General features: G+C 49.3%; 1 protein-coding gene across 1 annotated transcript in view; it reads right to left on the bottom strand.

Annotated features, from left to right (window-relative positions):
- Positions 1-5,356: 5,356 nt before the first annotated feature.
- The window catches only part of MFSD12 (major facilitator superfamily domain containing 12), a 29,788-nt gene continuing 16,315 nt past the window's right edge, over positions 5,357-18,829 (bottom strand). Inside the window, exons 3-10 of the mRNA XM_077331782.1 lie at positions 15,449-15,569; positions 13,613-13,810; positions 11,315-11,407; positions 10,449-10,541; positions 9,138-9,308; positions 8,384-8,478; positions 8,123-8,253; positions 5,357-5,871 (exon numbers count right to left, since the gene is read on the bottom strand). Coding sequence (XP_077187897.1) covers positions 5,783-5,871; positions 8,123-8,253; positions 8,384-8,478; positions 9,138-9,308; positions 10,449-10,541; positions 11,315-11,407; positions 13,613-13,810; positions 15,449-15,569 — 991 coding nt within the window. The 3' untranslated portion in view covers positions 5,357-5,782. The remainder of the gene's footprint in view (positions 5,872-8,122; positions 8,254-8,383; positions 8,479-9,137; positions 9,309-10,448; positions 10,542-11,314; positions 11,408-13,612; positions 13,811-15,448; positions 15,570-18,829) is intronic.

The following is an 18,829-nucleotide window of genomic DNA, read 5'->3' as shown; positions in this document are numbered from 1 at the left end:
TTCTGCCTTCTGGGAACGGGGCAAAAATTATGTCTTACTGGGGTGCAAATACCAATCCCCCGTAAAAAGAGACACTAGTGCTGAATTACTTACCAGATAGAATCATAGAATGATAGAGTTGGAAGGTACCTCATGGGTCATCTAGTCCAACCCCCTGCACTATGCAGGACACTCACATCCCAATCGCTCATCTACAGATATCCCTGGCAACCACAGAATGATTGCTCTGCACATTATAACTGCCACTAGGTTGGTTTACACCAGACATTGGGAACAAAATAATATTTTTGCCTGCCTGCCTGCCTGCCTGCCTCTCTCTCTCCATCCATCCATCCATCCATCCATCCATCCATCCATCCATCCATCCATCCATCCATCCATCCATCCATCCATCCATCCATCCATCCATCCATCCATCCATCGACTGCCACTCCTGGTCCAGCTGATTTGTGGTGGTTTAGATCAGAGTTTAAAGTACAAGCACACAATACCCACCTGCTCTAAGCCCACCCACCCTTATCCCTCCCTTGTAAGACTTGATGGACCACACGAACCCCATGCCATGTGTTCAGAGAAGGGTGTTCAGAGGAGGGACACAACAGATGTTGCTCTCTCGGCCTCAACCAAACCCCTGGTGGAAGAGCTCCATCTTACAGGCCCTACAGAACTGTGAAAGGGTCCTTAACTTGTCCAGGAGTTCATTCCACCAGGTCGGGGCCAGAACCACCAGGTCGGGGCCAGAACCAAAAAGGCCCTGGCTCTGGGTGAGGCAAGGCGTACTTCCCCTGGGCTGATGATGACCAACATATTCAGGTGCGCAGAGTGAATAGCTCTGCGGGGGGCATAACAGTCGGACGAGGGAAGCGGAGCCCAGGAGGCACCCTGCCGGTCCACAAGCAGCTTAATAATTCTCCAGCGCCCCAGTCTTAATTGCAGGCTGGCCTTCGCCTCTGGAAACCTTGGTTTGGCCCAGCAGATGGGAAGCCTGATTGGAAACGGCAAGTGCTGCTCCTTACCTGAACTCTGTTAAAAAATAACCTGCACACAGTCCAGGTGGAAGCAATCCGGACTGGGGATAGCATGGCCATAATGCGACAAATTGCTAGCCCAAAAGCCACTACTGTGCGTCAACGCCCCAGTGCAATGGTACAGACTATGCCAGGGGTAGTCAAACTGCGGCCCTCCAGATGTGCATGGACTACAATTCCCACGAGCCCCTGCCAGCATTCGCTGGCAGGGGCTCGTGGGAATTGTAGTCCATGCACATCTGGAGGGCCGCAGTTTGATTACTCTTGGACTATGCGTTTGCTTCAATATCATTAACATGACTTTCTAAACACTGGCCCCTTGTTTGCTAATCAATACTACAAATCTGAATATTAGTATCCAAGTACAATATCTGACAGGCCATTGGCCGACACTGTTTTGAAGCGATTCTTTGTCAGCTTCCAAATGCAAAATACAGAGCTCAAGAAGACCTCAGTGGGCTCCGAAATTTATTTGTCCAGCTGAGCTCTCCATAATGCAGCATGCATTTGCAGGATTGATCGGCAAACAAGAGATCCGTGTTTAGAAATGACTGTTTGTGATAGTGAAGCAGTTTGTAGAATTGCAGGGGGAAGTTTATGCATAGAGGTTGCTTTTGTGCTAGATATTAATTGCATCCATTCTTGCTGTGGCTCTATTGGTTTGAGTCTCTAGACGAGGCGAGGGGTGAAGCGGAACCTCCCTCTTCAGAGGCAGTCTACCTCTGACTACCAAAGACCTATTTCCCTTGCTTTGCTTTTTATTAGGCCCATCTCTTTCTCTTCTGCAGGTGGCTTGGCCCAGCCTATGCCTTTTCTTAAAAGCTTTTGCCAACTGTCATCTAGAAGCATAAAGATGGAGGGGGCCATGCAGGCTATCTAGTCCCACCCCCTGCTCGGGGCAGGATCTGCCTGAAGCATCCAGAATAAGGATCTGTCCAGCTGCTGCTTGAAGACCGCCAGTGAGGGGGAGCTCCCCACGTCCTGAGGAAGCTCATTCCACTGCTGAACTAGACCCGTAGAATCCTAGAGGGAAAAGGGGCCATGGAGGCCATCTAGTCCCACCCCTGCTCAGTGCAGGATCAGCCTCAAGCATCCAGGAGAAGGATCTGTCCGGCCACTGCTTGAAGATCGCCAGGGACGGGGAGCTCCCACCTCCTTAGGCAGCCCCTTCCACAGCTGAACTACTTGGACGGTTAAAATTTCCCCCCTGGTATCTAGCCAGGACCATTCTACATGTAGTTTACTGCAGGTCCTACCCTCTGCTGCCAACAGGAACTCCCCTTCTGCAGACTGAACAATTTGTCCACCTCCTTTTTGAAGTGGGGCCTCCAGCGCTGCCCACAGGACTCCAGGGGGGGCCTGACCGATGCATTAAAACACAGTGGGACGAGGGGATCTTGCGATTTGGATGGGATGCCTCTGTTGATACAGCCCAAGTCTGCATTTGCCTTCTTTGCCGCCGCATCACCCTGTCTGCTCTTATTTAGCTTACAGCCCACAAGTCCCCCAAGATCTCGTGCTGCTGCCCAGAATGTCTCTCCCACCCAGTCTGTAGCCTTCTCGTGTCTGTGACCCTGACGGAGAACTGCTATTCTCCATATTGAACTACGTCCTGTTCTCATTGGCCCACTTTCCCAGAGTGTTCACACCTCCGCCGCCTCCGATTCACCCGCCTGACACTTGCTCCTTTCTCTTCCAGCACTCATGTCTGCGGGATGACTCTCGCGACGTCTCCGAGTTTATTAAAGTCCACCCTACAAAAGTCTACTAGACACGTCTGACTACGAATTTCCTTTCCGCCCCCCCCCCACCATATTGTATATGAAATTCTAGGACAGTGGTTCTCCACCTGCGGGTCGGAACCTCTTTGGGGGTCGAATGGCCCTTTCACAGGGGTCACGGCAGGGCAAGCAGCTTGGCTTCCCGGTAGATCAAGATAGAGCGTTCATCTTTCTGGAGCAGTGGGAAAGAACGAAATCGACATGGTGGGTCAAGAGGCAGAACTGAACTGAGAAACCCCAGGAAAAAAAAACCAATTTATGTACAATCACGAACAATGGATCTTCACGCCATGGGTCAGTTTCGGTTTAACTTCTGTGAAAAAAACCCTTGCATGATTTTATGCTTGGGGGTCATCAGAACATGAGGAAGTGTATTAAAGGGTCACGGCGTTAGGAAGGTTGAGAACCACTGGCCTAGGAGGACATGATCACTCCCCCCCCCACACACAGTCCTCACCCCCTTCACCCCGTCTACCAGCTCTTGCCTGTTGGGCAGTATTGAGTCGAGTCTGGCCGAGCCTCTCGTGGGTTCTTCCGCCATTTGATAAATGAAACGATGGGCCAGGCAGGTCAGAAAGTTGCCCGACTCTGGATGCTTAGCAGAGTCTGTTTCCCAGCACACATCAGGGAAATGGAAATCACCCATCATTACAAGGTCCTCTGCTCCGTTGGCTCCTCCCAAATTGGAAATTCAGTCCCACTCAGGCAGGTTGAAACCTGCATCGGACTCCCTGGTAGACCGAGTTCATCATCCAATGGTGTTTACCTGGCAGGTGTGTAACCGCAGGTGACGCCGCCTGTTCCCGTGACATTAGTGAGATGACAAAGCAAAGGATCCCAGGAGGTCAAGAGGGAAGAATGAAGTTCTTTGTCACCTGCTGAACAATGCCTTCCTTTCATGCTTCCGGCAAGGAGTGACTTTTGCTCAAGGGAAAATCCCAGACCAGAAAGGTGCTTCCGCATCATTGACACAGCTCGTGTCCAATACATGCATCGTCTAAGAAAGCTTTTCTCAGTTTTTTACCATTGAGAACCTCTTCCTTAGGCAGCCCATTCCACTGCTGAACTAGTCTCCTAGAATCCTAGAGTGGGAAGCGGCCATCCAGGCCATCTAGTCCCACCCCTGCTCAGAGCAGGATCAGCCTCAAGCATCCAGGAAAAGGATCTGTCCAGCCGCTGCCTGAAGATGGCCAGTGAGGGGGAGCTCCCCACCTCCTTAGGCAGCCCCTTCCACTGCTGAACTAGACTCAGAGAATCCTAGAGTGGGAAGGGGCCATGCAGGCCATCTAGTCCCACCCCCTGCTCAGTGCAGGATCAGCCTCAAGCATCCAGGAAAAGGATCTGTCCAGCCCCTGCTTGAAGACCACCAGTGAGGGGGAGCTCCCCACCTCCTTAGGCAGCCCCTTCCGCGGCTGAACTAGACTCAGAGAATCCTAGAGTGGGAAGGCGCCATGCAGGCCATCTAGTCCCACCCCCTGCTCAATACAGGATCAGCCTCAAGCATCCAGGAGAAGGATCTGTCCAGCCCCTGCTTGAAGACCGCCAGTGAGGGGGAGCTCCCCACCTCCTTAGGCAGCCCATTCCACTGATGAACTAGACTCCTAGAATCCCACAGTGGGAAGGGGCCATGCAGGCCATCTAGTCCCACCCACTTCCTCAATGCAGTATCAGCCTCAAACATCCCGGAGAAGGACCTGTCCAGCCGCTGCTTGAAGACGGCCAGTGAGGGGAGCTCCCCACCTCCTTTGGCAGCCCTTCATGCTGAACTACTCTGATTTCTATGATTCATGATTCTTATGCCACCCACTGTGTCTCCCTGTCATTCTGTATTGTGATTGGATGTATGTCATTTATATGAACACTGATTAAGTCCTTCTGGGTTGAAATGCATATAGTTTATGGCCATATCATAGAATCATAGAGTTGGAAGGGGCCGTACAATCATAGAGTTGGAAGGGGCCATACAGGCCATAGAATCATAGAGTTGGAAGGGGCCATACAGGCCATCTAGTCCAACCCCCTGCTCAACGCAGGATCAGCCCTAAGCATCCTAAAGCATATCATACACAACCACCGAGTCTGCACGTACAATATTAAACGGATGGTGTCTTATGTTTCAATGTTGTTTTTAATCTTCTTAATGTGCCCTTAATAACAGATATTTTAATGTTAATATATGTTTGCTGCTCAACCTTCGGGTTTCTAACTTATCTTCTCATATTGAGTTTTTGGTCCCTTTTTTGTTTATCGTGGTTAAGAGTGGCGCCTTCTAATCTGGTGAACCGGGCCTGATTCCCCGCTCCTCTGCATGCAGCCAGCTGGGCAACCCTGTGCTAGTCACAGCCCTGATAGTGCTGTTCTGACCAAGCAGTAATATTGTGGCTCTTTCAGCCTCCCCTCCCTCACAGTGTGTCTGTTGTGGGGAGAGGAAAGGGAAGGCAATCAGAAGTTGCTTTGAGACTCCTTCGGGCAGAGAAAAGCAGCATATAAGAACCAACTCTTCTTCTTCATAATACACACAAAAACAGTATCATGAATCAAGCACTATTAAAGATTGCTTAATTTATTGTTTTTTTTTAAAAAAAACTTTTCCATATATATATATATTATATATATATATTTTTTTTTTTACACTGACCCCCCAAAAAGACAAGGTAAACGCAAAACAAAGTGACTGGGCTGTCAGGGAGGAGAAAGAGAGGAAGGAGGCCGGAGGGTTCATTCGGGCGCACGGCAAAGTAAACTAGTGTTAGATGTGCAAATAAACATGCTCACTTGTGAGCAATGAGAACTTATTGTGCAAAGTGTGCCAGGGATGGGGTGGGGAATGACAGAAAGAGCCATCTGTGGAAGGAGCCAAAGGGAATCCAAAATCCAGATCAAAAAACACAAGGGTCTTCTGGGTGTCTTGTCCACAGCGATGCACCCCTTCCGGCTCGGCAGCTCCCCTCCCCCTTCCGAGGAAATGACACCTCAGTTGACCAGGCTGGCATCGTCTTCCCCGCCCTGGGGCTCCAGTTCTCTTGGCCTCAGTCCTGCCAGCCCCGTGACTGAGACGTCATCTGCAAGAAAAAGGGAAATGAAACAAAGTTAGCAGAAGGACCCAGTCAGTTCCAGCAAAGATTTTTGGCCACCTGTGAAAATCTGAACGCTGGAACCAGTGAACTCTCTGCATTTCTTCTGCTGCTTCAGACCAACGCGGCTTCCCACTTGAATCTAACTGGAACCAGGTTTTTTTTCCTTCAGTGTATCTTGAAAGGCATTTCGAAATCCCCCTGTTGCTACTTTTGGGTGCTCCCTTTCAACTAAGCTGATGGGCGCCACGTTGCCCACTGGGGCAGGCAACGTGGGAGAGAGCCGACCTCCAGGTCGGCTACGATCAAAAAGTCGTCTAAGGTAAAAACAGAGGAATTTCAATCCAAAGAATTGTGGAGTACAATCTTGTCCGAGGATCATAAGTTAGTCTTTCTGGGGCCTAACCAAAACCCTGAGACAATGGCAAGATTCGTGAGGATAGATTCAAGTGGGTAGCCGTGTTGGTCTGAAGTGGCACAATAAAACCAGAGTCCAGTAGCATCTTTAAGACCAACAAAGACTTATTCCAGGCAAGAGCTTTCGAGTGCAAGCACTCTTTGTCAGATCTGAGGAAGAGTGCTTGCACTCGAAAGCTCACGCCTTGAAGATCTTAAAGGTGCTAGTGTGGTGGTCCCCGACCACCGGGCCGCGGCTCCCTGCTTCCGCAGGGCTGCGCATGCGCGTTTGCAACATGCGCGGCAGCAAACGCGCATGTGTGGTACTCCTGTGCATGCCGCATATGCGCGCATGCGCGGCCAGGCGATCGCTCTCCCTGCCGCCACCGGTCCGCAGCCTGAAAAAGGTTGTGGACCACTGTGCTAGTGGACTCTGATTTTAAGATTCCTACTGTTAACAACGAGACGACATGAAACCATTGGGCCAAAAGGAAGGTAATTGCACTCAAACTATTATTATACGTGAATGAATCGATTTGGGGGGCATAACTGTAATAGCACTGAACTTTTCTTCCAATAAAGGCAATCTTGTCTCATATATAATCAATCTCAAAGCCCTTCACAAAGGAAAAATTGCCGGCGAAGATAGCTTTTTGCCTAGACAATTATTTCTGTGCTATTAAATCAAAAATCAAAGCCAGCTGAGAAAGCTCGTTCAGAGAAAAAGAAATGTTTCCGAAATAATAAAATCAAAAATCAAAACAATAAAGCCAATCTCAACCTGAATCTTCATCAGGAACATTTCTGTAAACATAAAAATATGCAAAGAGCCATCTTGGCCAGGATTGTTTCCCTTTGTGAAGTGCTCTAAACAAGATAAGATTGCACTCCATATTACTTCAGAAACGTTATTTCTACCATTTGGCCAATTCAGTTGTTTAACCTCCAGGTCAGGCCTGAAGATCTAGAACAGGGGTAGTCAAATTGCGGCCCTCCAGATGTCCATGGACTACAATTCCCATGGGAATTGTAGTCCATGGACATCTGGAGGGCCGCAGTTTGACTACCCTTGATCTAGAACTGTAACTGCCCTCCAGAATACAAAGATTATCTCCCATGGAGAAAATGTGGTGCTCTGAAAGGCAAATTTGATGGCATGACACCCCATAAGGTCTCTCCCTTCCCAAACCTCACCCTTCCCAAAACTGCAGGAATTTCCCAGCTCGGAGGTGACGACCCTACTCCTCACCCACTAAAGCTTAAGCGGGGGGGGGGGGAGGTAATGGCTGGGCTGAAACAGCATACTGCAATTCCACAATGTCACTGCATCAGAGGACCTCAAACTCTATGGTAAAAACAACAGAGTTCCAGTGAATCCTAGAGCTCCCTGCATAACGGTAACATCTTTTTTTATAGATTCAAATGGGTTGCCGTTTTGGTCTGAAGTAGCACAACAAAAATCCAAGTCCAAGAGCACCTTTAAGACCAACAAAGACTTATTCAAGGCGTGAGCTTTCGAGTGCAAGCACTCTTCCTCAGACTAAATGGAACAAGGATCATTAGTGTACAGATATATGGCAAAAGTAAATTGTGGCAAATTAGTAAACTGTGTCATAATATCTAAATTAAGCCATATGATGCCATAGGATAAGTCTTTGCTGAAACAGCTAATCAGCCCTTCTGAGTTCAGAAATTGTCATTTCCGCTAGGCACCACTTCCCCATTCATAGGCCAGAACCAGATTTCTGTCATTCGTAAGTGGGACCACGGAGACCTGGAAGCGAAGGCTATCTGTTCCCCCCACTCTCTCCCCTGCCCCGGTCAACCCCTCCCCCCTACTTACGGAATCGGATACGTATGGGCCATATCATGAGGCAGGCAAGGAACAGGCTGGCCACCACAGCAATGCCCCCGGTGACGGCTACCATCACCCAATGGTAGAAGGCCACACACCCTGGACAGCACAGCAGAGTCCTGTAGGGGGAAGAGACACAAAGAATGGCTGCCAGGTTGGGAAATCAGTGATCGGTGAGCTACTGACGTTCTTGGGCTCCTTTGCAAGGCTGGAAACAAGAACTCTCCCACGAACAAGCCCAGGACTTACGGGCAGGGGTGCAGGTTCTGGATAAGCATGACTGCCAGCCCGTTGGCAACTTTGTCCGTGAAGCTCATCGCCCCGTAAACGAATGCACCGCTGTGCTGTCAAAGGAGAAAGAACGCTGTCATTTGTATTCTCAGAGGGGGAAGGAGGAGGGAAACTCCTGGAGATTTGAGGTTGCAGCCTGGAGTGGGGAGGGAACTCAGTGGGGTGCAATGTCAGCGTCCACCCTCCAAAGCATCCCTTTTCTTCAAGGGAAGGGATCTCTGCAGTCTGAACTGTAATTCCAGGGGATCCCCACCTGGAATTCCAGGTCCCACCTGGAGGCTGGCATCCCTAACTCTAAGGCAGCCTTTCTCAACATTGTTATGGTTGAGAAACCCCTGAAACATTCCTCAGGCTTCAAGAAACCCCAGAAGGGGTGCAACCGTGCAGAATATGGAGGTTGGGCCTCTCCGTTTCCCTCCCCCTCCAGGCCCACCACTGGCCACGGGGGGAGGGGCAGGTCAACATGACAACATATGTTCATATCACCCAATAAACTTTAAACAATTTATTTAAAAAATTAATTATCTCCGACACATTCAAGAAACCCTTCCAGGGCCATCAACAAACCCTGGGGGTTCATGAGACCCTGGTTGAGAAAGCATTTCCCATCCAGGATCTAGCAACCCTACCCTCTCTATCCCCCTGCTGGTGGCCAGGAGGACCACCCCCCTTAATGTGATGACACCTTTCCCCTCCTCTATGCAGCACCTACCGTATTGGTGCCGATGAGGTCAGCCGTCATGGAGAGGGACGTGACGAGGATGGTAGCCGAGCCAGCCCCAAGCAAGACTGCTGCCCCGTAAACCTCCACGCCCATATTTCCCGTTAGGGCCACCCAGGAAGCAAACGCCAGGATGATCACCAAACCCAGGAAGTAGGTGAGCTGGCCAAGGAAGAGCAGAAAGAGCATTCTTTATTTATTTCATGTCTCTACCACCCTCCCAGCGGACCAGGCCGGGTCGGGGTACATCACACTGCCCAAACATCGACCGAGTTAAAACAGTTTGTTAAAATTCAGTTTTCAAATATAAAACAGGCAACATTTAAAACTGAGTTTGAGGTCAGATGTCCAATATCACAGGGGCAGCACCCTGTTAACACTGTACCAAGGTGAATCCCACTGCGGGACAAGAGAAGGCCAAGAGCAGAAAAATAAGACCTTTAATCTGGGAATTTCTTGCGTTCTGCAGCGGGTTGGACTACATGAGTAGGGTTGCGTTTTCCGGTGTGCTTCAGTGCTCACCAAAGCTGCGGTGCTCACCAATGCAGCCAGAGCACACAGCCATATCTTGGCGGTCCCTTCCAACTCTATGATTTTCTGATTCTAACCTTGCTGGGTCCAGTTATCCAAAGGCCTGACACAGGCCGTGCAAACGGAGCATTTTGGAAACCAGGAGAAGAAGAAGAAGAGTTGGTTCTTATATGCCGCTTTTCCCTACCCGAAGGAGGCTCAAAGCGGCTTACAGTCACCTTCCCATTCCTCTCCCCACAACAGACACCCTGTGAGGTGAGTGAGGCTGAGAGAGCCCTGATATTACTGAAGAAGAAGAAGAGTTGGTTCTTACATGCCGCTTTTCCCTACCCGAAGGAGGCTCAAAGCGGCTTACAGTCGCCTTCCCATTCCTCTCCCCACAACAGACACCCTGTGAGGTGAGTGAGGCTGAGAGAGCCCTGATATTACTGAAGAAGAAGAAGAGTTGGTTCTTACATGCCGCTTTTCTCTACCCGAAGGAGTCTCAAAGTGGCTTACAGTCGCCTTCCCTTTCCTCTCCCCACAACAGACACCCTGTGGGGTGGGTGAGGCTGAGAGAGCCCTGATATTCCTGCTCAGTCAGAACAGTTTTCTCAGTGCCGTGGTGAGCCCAAGGTCACCCAGCTGGTTGCATGTGGGGGAGCGCAGAATCGAACCCGGCATGCCAGATTAGAAGTCCGCACTCCTAACCACTGCACCAAACTGACTCTCTCAATGGTGTCAGCATTTCTTAGGTTCCCACCCGATTCCAAATCTTCCCGAGCTACTTACATTCCTGCCAATCTGCTTGTTCACAGTTTTCATCAGGAAGGAGGAGAGAAAGCCGCTGATGTACATCACCAAGGGAATTGTGGCAATGAATTTCTGGGAGAAGAGAACGGATTGGGGTTACAGCAGTTATTCTAGGGGTGGGGGAAGAGTCGAGAGCCGTGGCAGGAACATTTTTTGACCGGAACATTTTTTGTTTAAATAACTGCTGGTTTACAGCAGTGTTTATAAAGTTTACAGAAAGAAAAAGATCAGGAAGAATTGAGAGAATGCATGCAGATTACAAAAGCATTCAAGTTGCTTTGCTAAACCACTAATACAGATTTGACTATCTAGCTAGACACCGTGTAAGATAGCTCCCAACGTTCTTCGAATTCTTCTGCAGACCAACAACAGACCAACACAACCACAACAAACAACACAACCACAACATTTTCTAAAATGAAAATTAGGACCCCCGCGGAAAAAAAGGAAGAAAGAAGAAATGAACTTCAATTGCTGTTCTGCGCATGGTCCAATGTGCTTCAAAAATCCACTCGGTCTGTGTTCGTCCAGAGATTCTCTCTATGCCCAGCTCTTGGCCCTCGGTGGAGAAGGGTAGGCCACTGGCTGAAACAGACTGCTGGACTGGAGGCAGTTTGCCATGGCCTTCCTCTGTGTTGCAGCCCTAGACTTCCCGGTGGTCTCCCCTCCAAGTATGCACCAGAGCCAACTCTGCTCAGCTTCTGAGATCTGACGGGAACGAGTGAACCTTGCCGGTTACCAAGAGAGTAGAAATGCCTACAACCTCTGGCCCCCCACCCGCATTGCCCCAGCTGCTAACAAGAACGCCAGTCCCTCAAATGAGAGAAAGCTTCTGGGAAACTCACCTTTGGCAGCATCAACGAGTTGGTGAGGTACATGGCGATGTAGGTCTGAGAGAGGTTGACAATGAGTCGCATGGCCATGTAGAGCATCGCCACCTGGCATGGGGAGGAGAGGAGGAGGGGAAGAGGAAGAGTTGATTTTTTTATCCTGCTCTTCACGACCAGAAGGAGTCTCCCAAGGGGCTTACAGTGGCCTTCCCTTTCCTCTCCCCACAACAGACACCCTGTGAGGGAGGGGAGGCTGAGAGAGCCCTCATATTATTGAAGAAGAAGAAGAGTTGGTTCTTCTATGCCGCTTTTCTCCACCCGAAGAAGTCTCAAGGTGGCTTACATTCGCCTTCCCTTCCTCTCCCCACAACAGACACCCTGTGGGGTGGGTGAGGCTGAGAGAGCCCTGATATCACTGAAGAAGAAGTGTTGGTTCTTCTATGCCGCCTTTCTCTACCTGAAGAAGTTTTAAAGTGGCTTATATTCACCTTCTCTTCCTCTCCCCACAACAGACACCTTGTGAGACAGGTGAGGCTGAGAGAACCCTGATATTATTGAAGAAGAAGAAAAGGTGGTTCTTAGATGCCGCTTTTCTCCACCCGAAGGAGTCTCAAGGCGGCTTACATTCGCCTTCCCTTCCTCTCCCCACAACAGACACCCTGTGAGGGAGGGGAGGCTGAGAGAGCCCTCATATTACTGAAGAAGACCATGTGAGGGAGAGGAGGCTGATAACCCCATGGCCAATACCTTTTCTGACACCCACCCAGGTTCTTTAGGAAAAGGGCCAGTAGGGATTTTGCCCAACTTTGCACTTGAGCAGTGGAGATTTTATCGGTCCTGTGGATTCTTAAGAAAACCATCGCTTTGGCAGCAGCTGCCACCTCGGCACAAGGTGAGCTGTGTGATGAAAGGTGAGCTGCGGCAGCCATTTTGTGACAGGCTCCATCTTTTTCAGGAGCTACTGGAGGGCAGCCAAGTCGTGGTTGTGCCCACAACACTGCAGCAGAACTCCAAAGTTGCTTTTCAGGCTTAAAAAAGGCCAGGGGACCCCTGAATTACTGTTTCTTTTTGATGCCTGTATGGACTTTAATTTACACCGCCTGACATTAACACGGATTCTTCTAACACGATTACTGTCTTTTCTCTCGGATTCTTGTTGCTGTCCAACACAACAGCTGTTGCCAGCAGCTTGGGGAGAAGATATTATTCACACCAACACCCATTTAATTGCTACCAAATTAAGTCTGTTTTTATTTTACTTCATTTACACCCCAGCTTTCTCCCCGATCGGTACCTGAAGTGGCTAACATCATTTTTCCACTCAGCCAATTTTTTTTCCTGCACAACAACAACCTTGTCAGGTAGATCAGGCTGAGAGCAGAAGACTGCCTCAAGGCCACCCAGCAAGCTTCCATTGCTGAGTGGGGATTCGAACCTGGGTCTCCTAGATCCTAGCCCAATGCTCTAGCCCTGAGGTGTCAAACATATGGCCCACGGGTTGGCACCAGCCCACTCAGGGCTCATATCTGGCCCTTGAGCAACTGGTTATGACCTTCATTGCTCGATGACAGAGGCTGTGCATTAGGTCCCTGTATACCAGGCTTTCTCAACCAGGAATTTGTGTAACCCTGGGGTTTCTTGACGGCCCTGGAAGAGTTTCCTGAATGGAGGAGAGTTAATCAATTTTTGATATATTTTTAAAATTTGTTCAACATATTGACCCACCCACCCCTCCCCAAAGGACCAGTGACGGGCCTGGAGGGGGTGGGAAGGGGAGGAGCCCCAGGTGGGCGTGTCCACAGCTCTGCTTCCCAGTCTTATTCTGCACAATTGAGCCAGTTCTGGGGTTTCTCGAAACCTGAAGGATGTCTCAGGGGTTTCTCAACCCATGAAAAAGGGGAGAAAGACTGCTGTACACCAACTGATTGCTAATGCATCACGGGAGATGGAAAGGTGAGGCACTGGAGAGATAAATTGCAAAAATAAATAAACAAACAAACAAACAAATAAATAAATAAAAACACTGCAAGTGCAGAATAAAACAAACGAAATGGAACAGCAGAATGACCCATCAATTAAAATAAGGATTCCGCAGCCATGCTTAAAACAACCCTTTTTCTTCTAATGATGGATGAGACGCTTATGTCAGATCCGGTCCTCGTAACAAATGCATGCACAGGCACAAGACATGAGAATCAAAGAATCCGCAGAGAGGTTAAGGCGGGCAGCGCGACTCCAGAGACTCCCGAAGACTTCGGGACGGCATCTTCTCCTTGTCTTGGGATCGGGGGAAGAAACGGGTCAAGGACTCACCTGGTAGAAGGCAGGTTCTAGAAGCCAGTGGTTCCAGAGGAGGTAGGGCTGAACGGGTCTCTTCTGGCTATCAGACAACAGCGGCGTCTGCTCTTCGGGTTCTGACACCCAGCCGGGCGGGCGGGTCTTCTCCGGGGTGCCGAGATGAAAGAGCAGAGAGGAAACGGCTCCCACGGCCACAACAATCAGAGACAAGTTCTGGGAAGGGGAGAAAACAGAAAACATTTAAGTGGACACATCAGCAATCTCAAGATCACCCTTTAAAGGATGCTGGGGCGGAGGGAGAAGGCCATTGTTTGACAATCCTGTATTTATCCCTCCTGTATTTATCATGATAGAAGGTGATTCAGAAGTGCTCTCTTGTGGTCAGATCGATTTTACATAGCTGTACGGCAGCATCTCTCCTTGCAGATTGCAGGGTTTTCTGCCGGTGTCACGGCCACACTGGCTGCAACATTGCAGCTGGCACCAGGGGGCGCTGGTCTAGAAATGCTGCTCAACCCACTCCTGGAGCAGCTGGGAGACGCAGCCTGGGACTTTCCTGATGAACAGCAGCCTGGACCCAGACAGACAGATACCCAGGACTATTATGTCAAGCTCCCGGATTAACCAGCCACCAGTCTGGAAGAATTACCAAAGGAGCAGCGCCTCAGGCCAAGACTTCCGCAAGTCCTGAACAACAATGTCAGAGGCGGTGATTCGGGGGCAGCCCAACCAGGAAGGCCAGCTCATAGGGAACCAAAAGTCAAAGGATTCAGATGCCTTTATACTAACGCCCGAAGCATGGGCAAGAAGAAGGAAGAGCTGGAACTTCTCATGCTGATGGAAAAGTATGATCTAGTAGGCATCACAGAAACTTGGTGGAATGATTCTCATGACTGGAATGTAATGGTGGATGGATATGAACTGTTCAGAAAAAAACAGAATAGATCGAAGAGGTGGAGGAGTGGCACTGTATGTGAGGAAAGGGCTTATCTGTCAGGAAATTCTAGTGAAGGAGAGCATATCTCCAGTGGAAAGCATCTGGGTGAAAATAAGCGAGGTGAAAACAAACAGTGTGGTTGTTGGTGTCTGCTACCGACCGCCTGACCAACAAGAGGATGTGGATGCTGCACTTTGTGAGCAGCTTGAGAAAATATCCAAGCGGCAGGACCTTGTCATCATGGGTGACTTCAATTTCCCAGATGTGTGCTGGGAAACAAACTCTGCGAAGCGTCCTCAGTCATGCAACTTTCTGACCTGCCTGGCTGACAATTTCATTTATCAAATGGTAGATGAACCCACAAGAGGTTCAGCCATACTGGACTTAATACTGACCAACAGGCAAGAGTTGGTGAATGAGGTGAAGGAGGTGGGGACCCTAGGGGGAAGTGACCATGTCCTCATAGAATTCCTTTTGAGATGGGAAGGCAAGGAAGCTTGTAGCCAGACGCGGATGTTGGATTTTCGTAGGGCAAACTTTAATAAACTCAGAGACATGATGTGTGTCATACCATGGACGAGAATGCTGGAAGGGAAGGGAGCATGTGAAGGGTGGGCGCTACTCAAACAGGAGCTATTGCATGCTCAATCAATGACTATCCCAGAAAGACGAAAACACTGCAGGAGCTCTAAGAAGCCTATTTGGATGAACAGAGAACTTCAAGAGGAACTAAGAAAGAAAAGGAAAATGTTCAGGATCACCTGACTAGCTATAGATGCCTGTTAGTCAGAAAGGGATGTTAAGAGGATGAGAAGCAATAGTACAAAATGTCTGTGAATCCATATTCCTCCTCCCCACCTGCCCTGCCCTGCCTTGCCCCCAAACCCCCCCCCCCCCACACATCATTAGCTCACCCGAAAAACAGGAATGTCTTGGCGGCCGAGGTTCGGAGCCCCCCTGCGGCCCACCTCAAAGTGCAAAAGGATCCATGCCAGCCCGTACACGGTGATGTTTGCCACGACCGTAAAGGCATATCTAAGAAGAGCAATAAATTAGTTAGATATTACCAGAGGGACCTAAGCTTTGCTGAAAGAGCATGAAAAATTAGAGACCATCCAGATGTACTTCCAGGGTGCTTCAAAAACATTTGCGGAAATGCGGGAGGAAATGTCAAGTTTATTCATTTTGGCGTGGACTTTTCTTAAATATAAAAGGAAAAAAACAAACAAACCTGGAAACCTGGATGAAACATTTCCCCTAAGGGCTTTTTAGAAGCAAATCTGGCCTCCTGGGTGTAGTCAGACACAGGGCTTTTTACCCACTCCCAGCCCCAATAAATCCCTCCCATCTGCACTGAATTCGATTTCCATTTTGATTTGGGGCACTTTAATTTTTCCCTTTGCTACATGCATGATTGACCCTACCTTCCCCCCACAATATCCAGGAGTGGATATAAGCTGCCATATTTGAAAAACCGCCACCAGTATAAGTGTAGATCTCTGCTTTTTGCAAATTAACTTCCTGCTCCATGCCTGCAATGCTGACGTAGCAAAGCAGCCTTCCCTGATTGGCCAGGGCATCAGTTCAAAGACTTCCTGTTTGTTGCAAGGCTTCCCTCCCTGTTTTAAAGTGACTGTGCTCCAGAAGCCCACACTCTCAGCAAAGATTTGTCTCGTTCTCTGAGAGGCTGCTGCTGGCTCAGGAGTCAAAAGAGAAGTAATAAAGCACTAATGCCATCTGGATTTCACCTGATTCCCCTCTCCCTCACTAGTTCAGGAAAGGTAGTTCAGCTTCATGACCACTGCTCCCCTATTACGTGAGCTGTCATCCCTCCACTGCAGACTGGCACAGCCGTGCCAACCCTCGCTGACACTCCTGTGCAGAGCCTGGCACCAGAGAGAAAAAGCCAGGTCAAGCCTTGCAAAACATAAGTGGGAGAGCAATCCACCTCTTGCTTTCAAGCTAGGCTTCCCCAACCCACTTGCTTGCAAACAAAAGAGGAGTTTGTCCCAGCCAAGCCCATTGTCTTCTAAAGGGAACTGGCCACCCTCTTTCAACACCAAATCTAATCCAAGATTTGGTCTTTGTCCTTTCCCTTATCACACTCCCCAGGCACAAGCAATCATCCAGGATATGCCAGAACGGGGCCATCTAGACAGGAAATATTCCCAGCAGCTAGTTTGGGACCCAGCCATGATTGTTACCGGCCATCAAACTCTTTGTCCAACCCCTGGATAAGATAAGATCAGCCCCCTATAGCCACAGATTACAAATTTCCTTTAAAGATCAGGCTCCCACAGCCACTAAGGGCATTCAGCATCCCGGCGACAGAAATGCTGTCCGACTCTTGTCTTCTTGGTCCCTCGTCCGTCGCCCCAAATTCTTTACCCAGACCTCCGGCACTCTGCCCCACCCAGAAGAAAGGTAGATCACCCTCAATCAACCCTAAATATAGGATATTTTCCCATCCCTGTAAGCTTTTTCCTTGTGCTAGTGGCTAAGAACGCATATTTCTATGCTAGAGTGCGCATGTGTTGCCTTTTGTCTAAATAGTGTGTACTAATAAAATCCTTCCATGTTTAGATTGTTGTCCACCTTGGTTCTCAGTGACATAATTTACTCCCAAAGTCTTGTTGGTCCAATCCCTTTCTTTTGGTTTGCTTGTGAGGCTGCACACTGAGTATTGAATCTTGGCCCGGTACAGAATGGTGACTCTTCACTATTTTGATTCTTGATTGTGAGCCCCATGTCTGGAATTACTATTATATATTGTTGGGAGCTTCACGCGTTACGGTTCTCACTCCACCCACCAGGTCTCGTGGAAATACTGCACTATTATACGTGTGCATATAGTTTATTTGACCCCTGAAAAAGATGATCTGGGTTGAGACGTGCTTGGTCTCTGGTCAAGACTGCATGTGCAATATTGCACATTATGTTTTAATGCTGGTTTTAATCTTCTTAATGTGCACTTAATTGTAAATATTTGTATTTTAATTTTAATATACATTTGTTGCTCAGTCTTCAGGATCCTGTCTTGGGCTCCAAGGGGCTACCAAACATGACTCTAGATCAGCCTTCTTTCAACCTTTTGGCCATGCAGGAGCCCCTGAAAGAAATAATTTTCCAGGCTTTGAGGAACCCCAGAAGTGGTATCATCTGGCCACACCTCCCTGGCAGGACCCCAGGAAGTGACATCACCACCCGTATTAACAGGCCGGCTCGGAGGACAGAGGGAGGAGGGTCAGGAGGTGGTTCAAAGGAGGGAGTCGGCGTGCAGACTCACAAAACCCACAAGAGAACTCACGGTTGGGAGGGGGAGTAATAGAAGCAGCAAGTTCCCTAGTTTGTGACTGACTCCACAATGGCAGGAGAAGAAAGGCCGCGGACCCCCTCCGGACCCCCAGGTGTCCCCGGAATCCCTGAGGTTCTATTGCAGATGAAACAAGAAAGAAGCCCAAAGACCTCAGTTCTCTGGTTGGGGACGGCCTTCTCGAGGCACCACAAGACCTAGAATCCTGGGGGAAATTTAATGGCCAAGCAGTTTAACGGGGGGGGGGGGGAGTTAAAAAGAGCCTGCACATTACAGGTTATGGACAGCTCTCTAAATACAACCCAAGTGTTCAAAAACCCTGCAGGGGAAGGAACCCTTGGACTCTCTTAACCCGGTGCCACTACACTGGACCTTTTTGGAAGCGACTCGGCTCAATCTTAACCCTTCAGGGACTAACCCTAGAGGCTGTCCTGGATTCAAAATGATCATGCTGGACTCAGAAGAGAATCAAAGGTTAGCAGGGAGAAGCGGAAGAGCTGCCAATGGGATGCTGACCAAAGAAAGGCTGCCCTCTCCTGGCAGAAGGTGGATTCGTTCCAAATTGCAGCATAGTCCAAATTATCACAACTCTCCAGCAAAACATGCAGGTTATGAAGGCAGGGGTGGTCACAGTGGCTCTCCAGATGTCCGTGGACTTTTTCACTACCCGAAAGAGTCCCAAAGCAGCTTCCAAACACCTGTCCCTTCCTCTCCCCACAACAGTCTCTCTGTGAGGTTGATAGGGCTGAGAGAGCTCTAAGAGAACTTAAAGCTTAAGAGTGGTAGACTCTAATCTGGAAAACTGGGATTGATTTCCCACTCCTCCGCATGCAGTCAGCTGGGCAACCTGGAGCTAGTCACAATTCTCTTAAGAGGTGTTCTTGTAGACCAGTTCTCTTAGAGCTCTCTCAGCCCCACCTCCCTCACAGGATGTCTGTTGTGAGGAAAGGAAGGGAAAGGCCTTTGTAAGCTGCCTTGGGAC

Source organism: Paroedura picta, chromosome 4 (assembly GCF_049243985.1).
Source record: "Paroedura picta isolate Pp20150507F chromosome 4, Ppicta_v3.0, whole genome shotgun sequence".
NCBI lineage: Eukaryota > Metazoa > Chordata > Lepidosauria > Squamata > Gekkonidae > Paroedura > Paroedura picta.
Note: the sequence above shows the minus strand (reverse complement) of the source record. Positions and strands in the feature narration are given on the sequence as shown.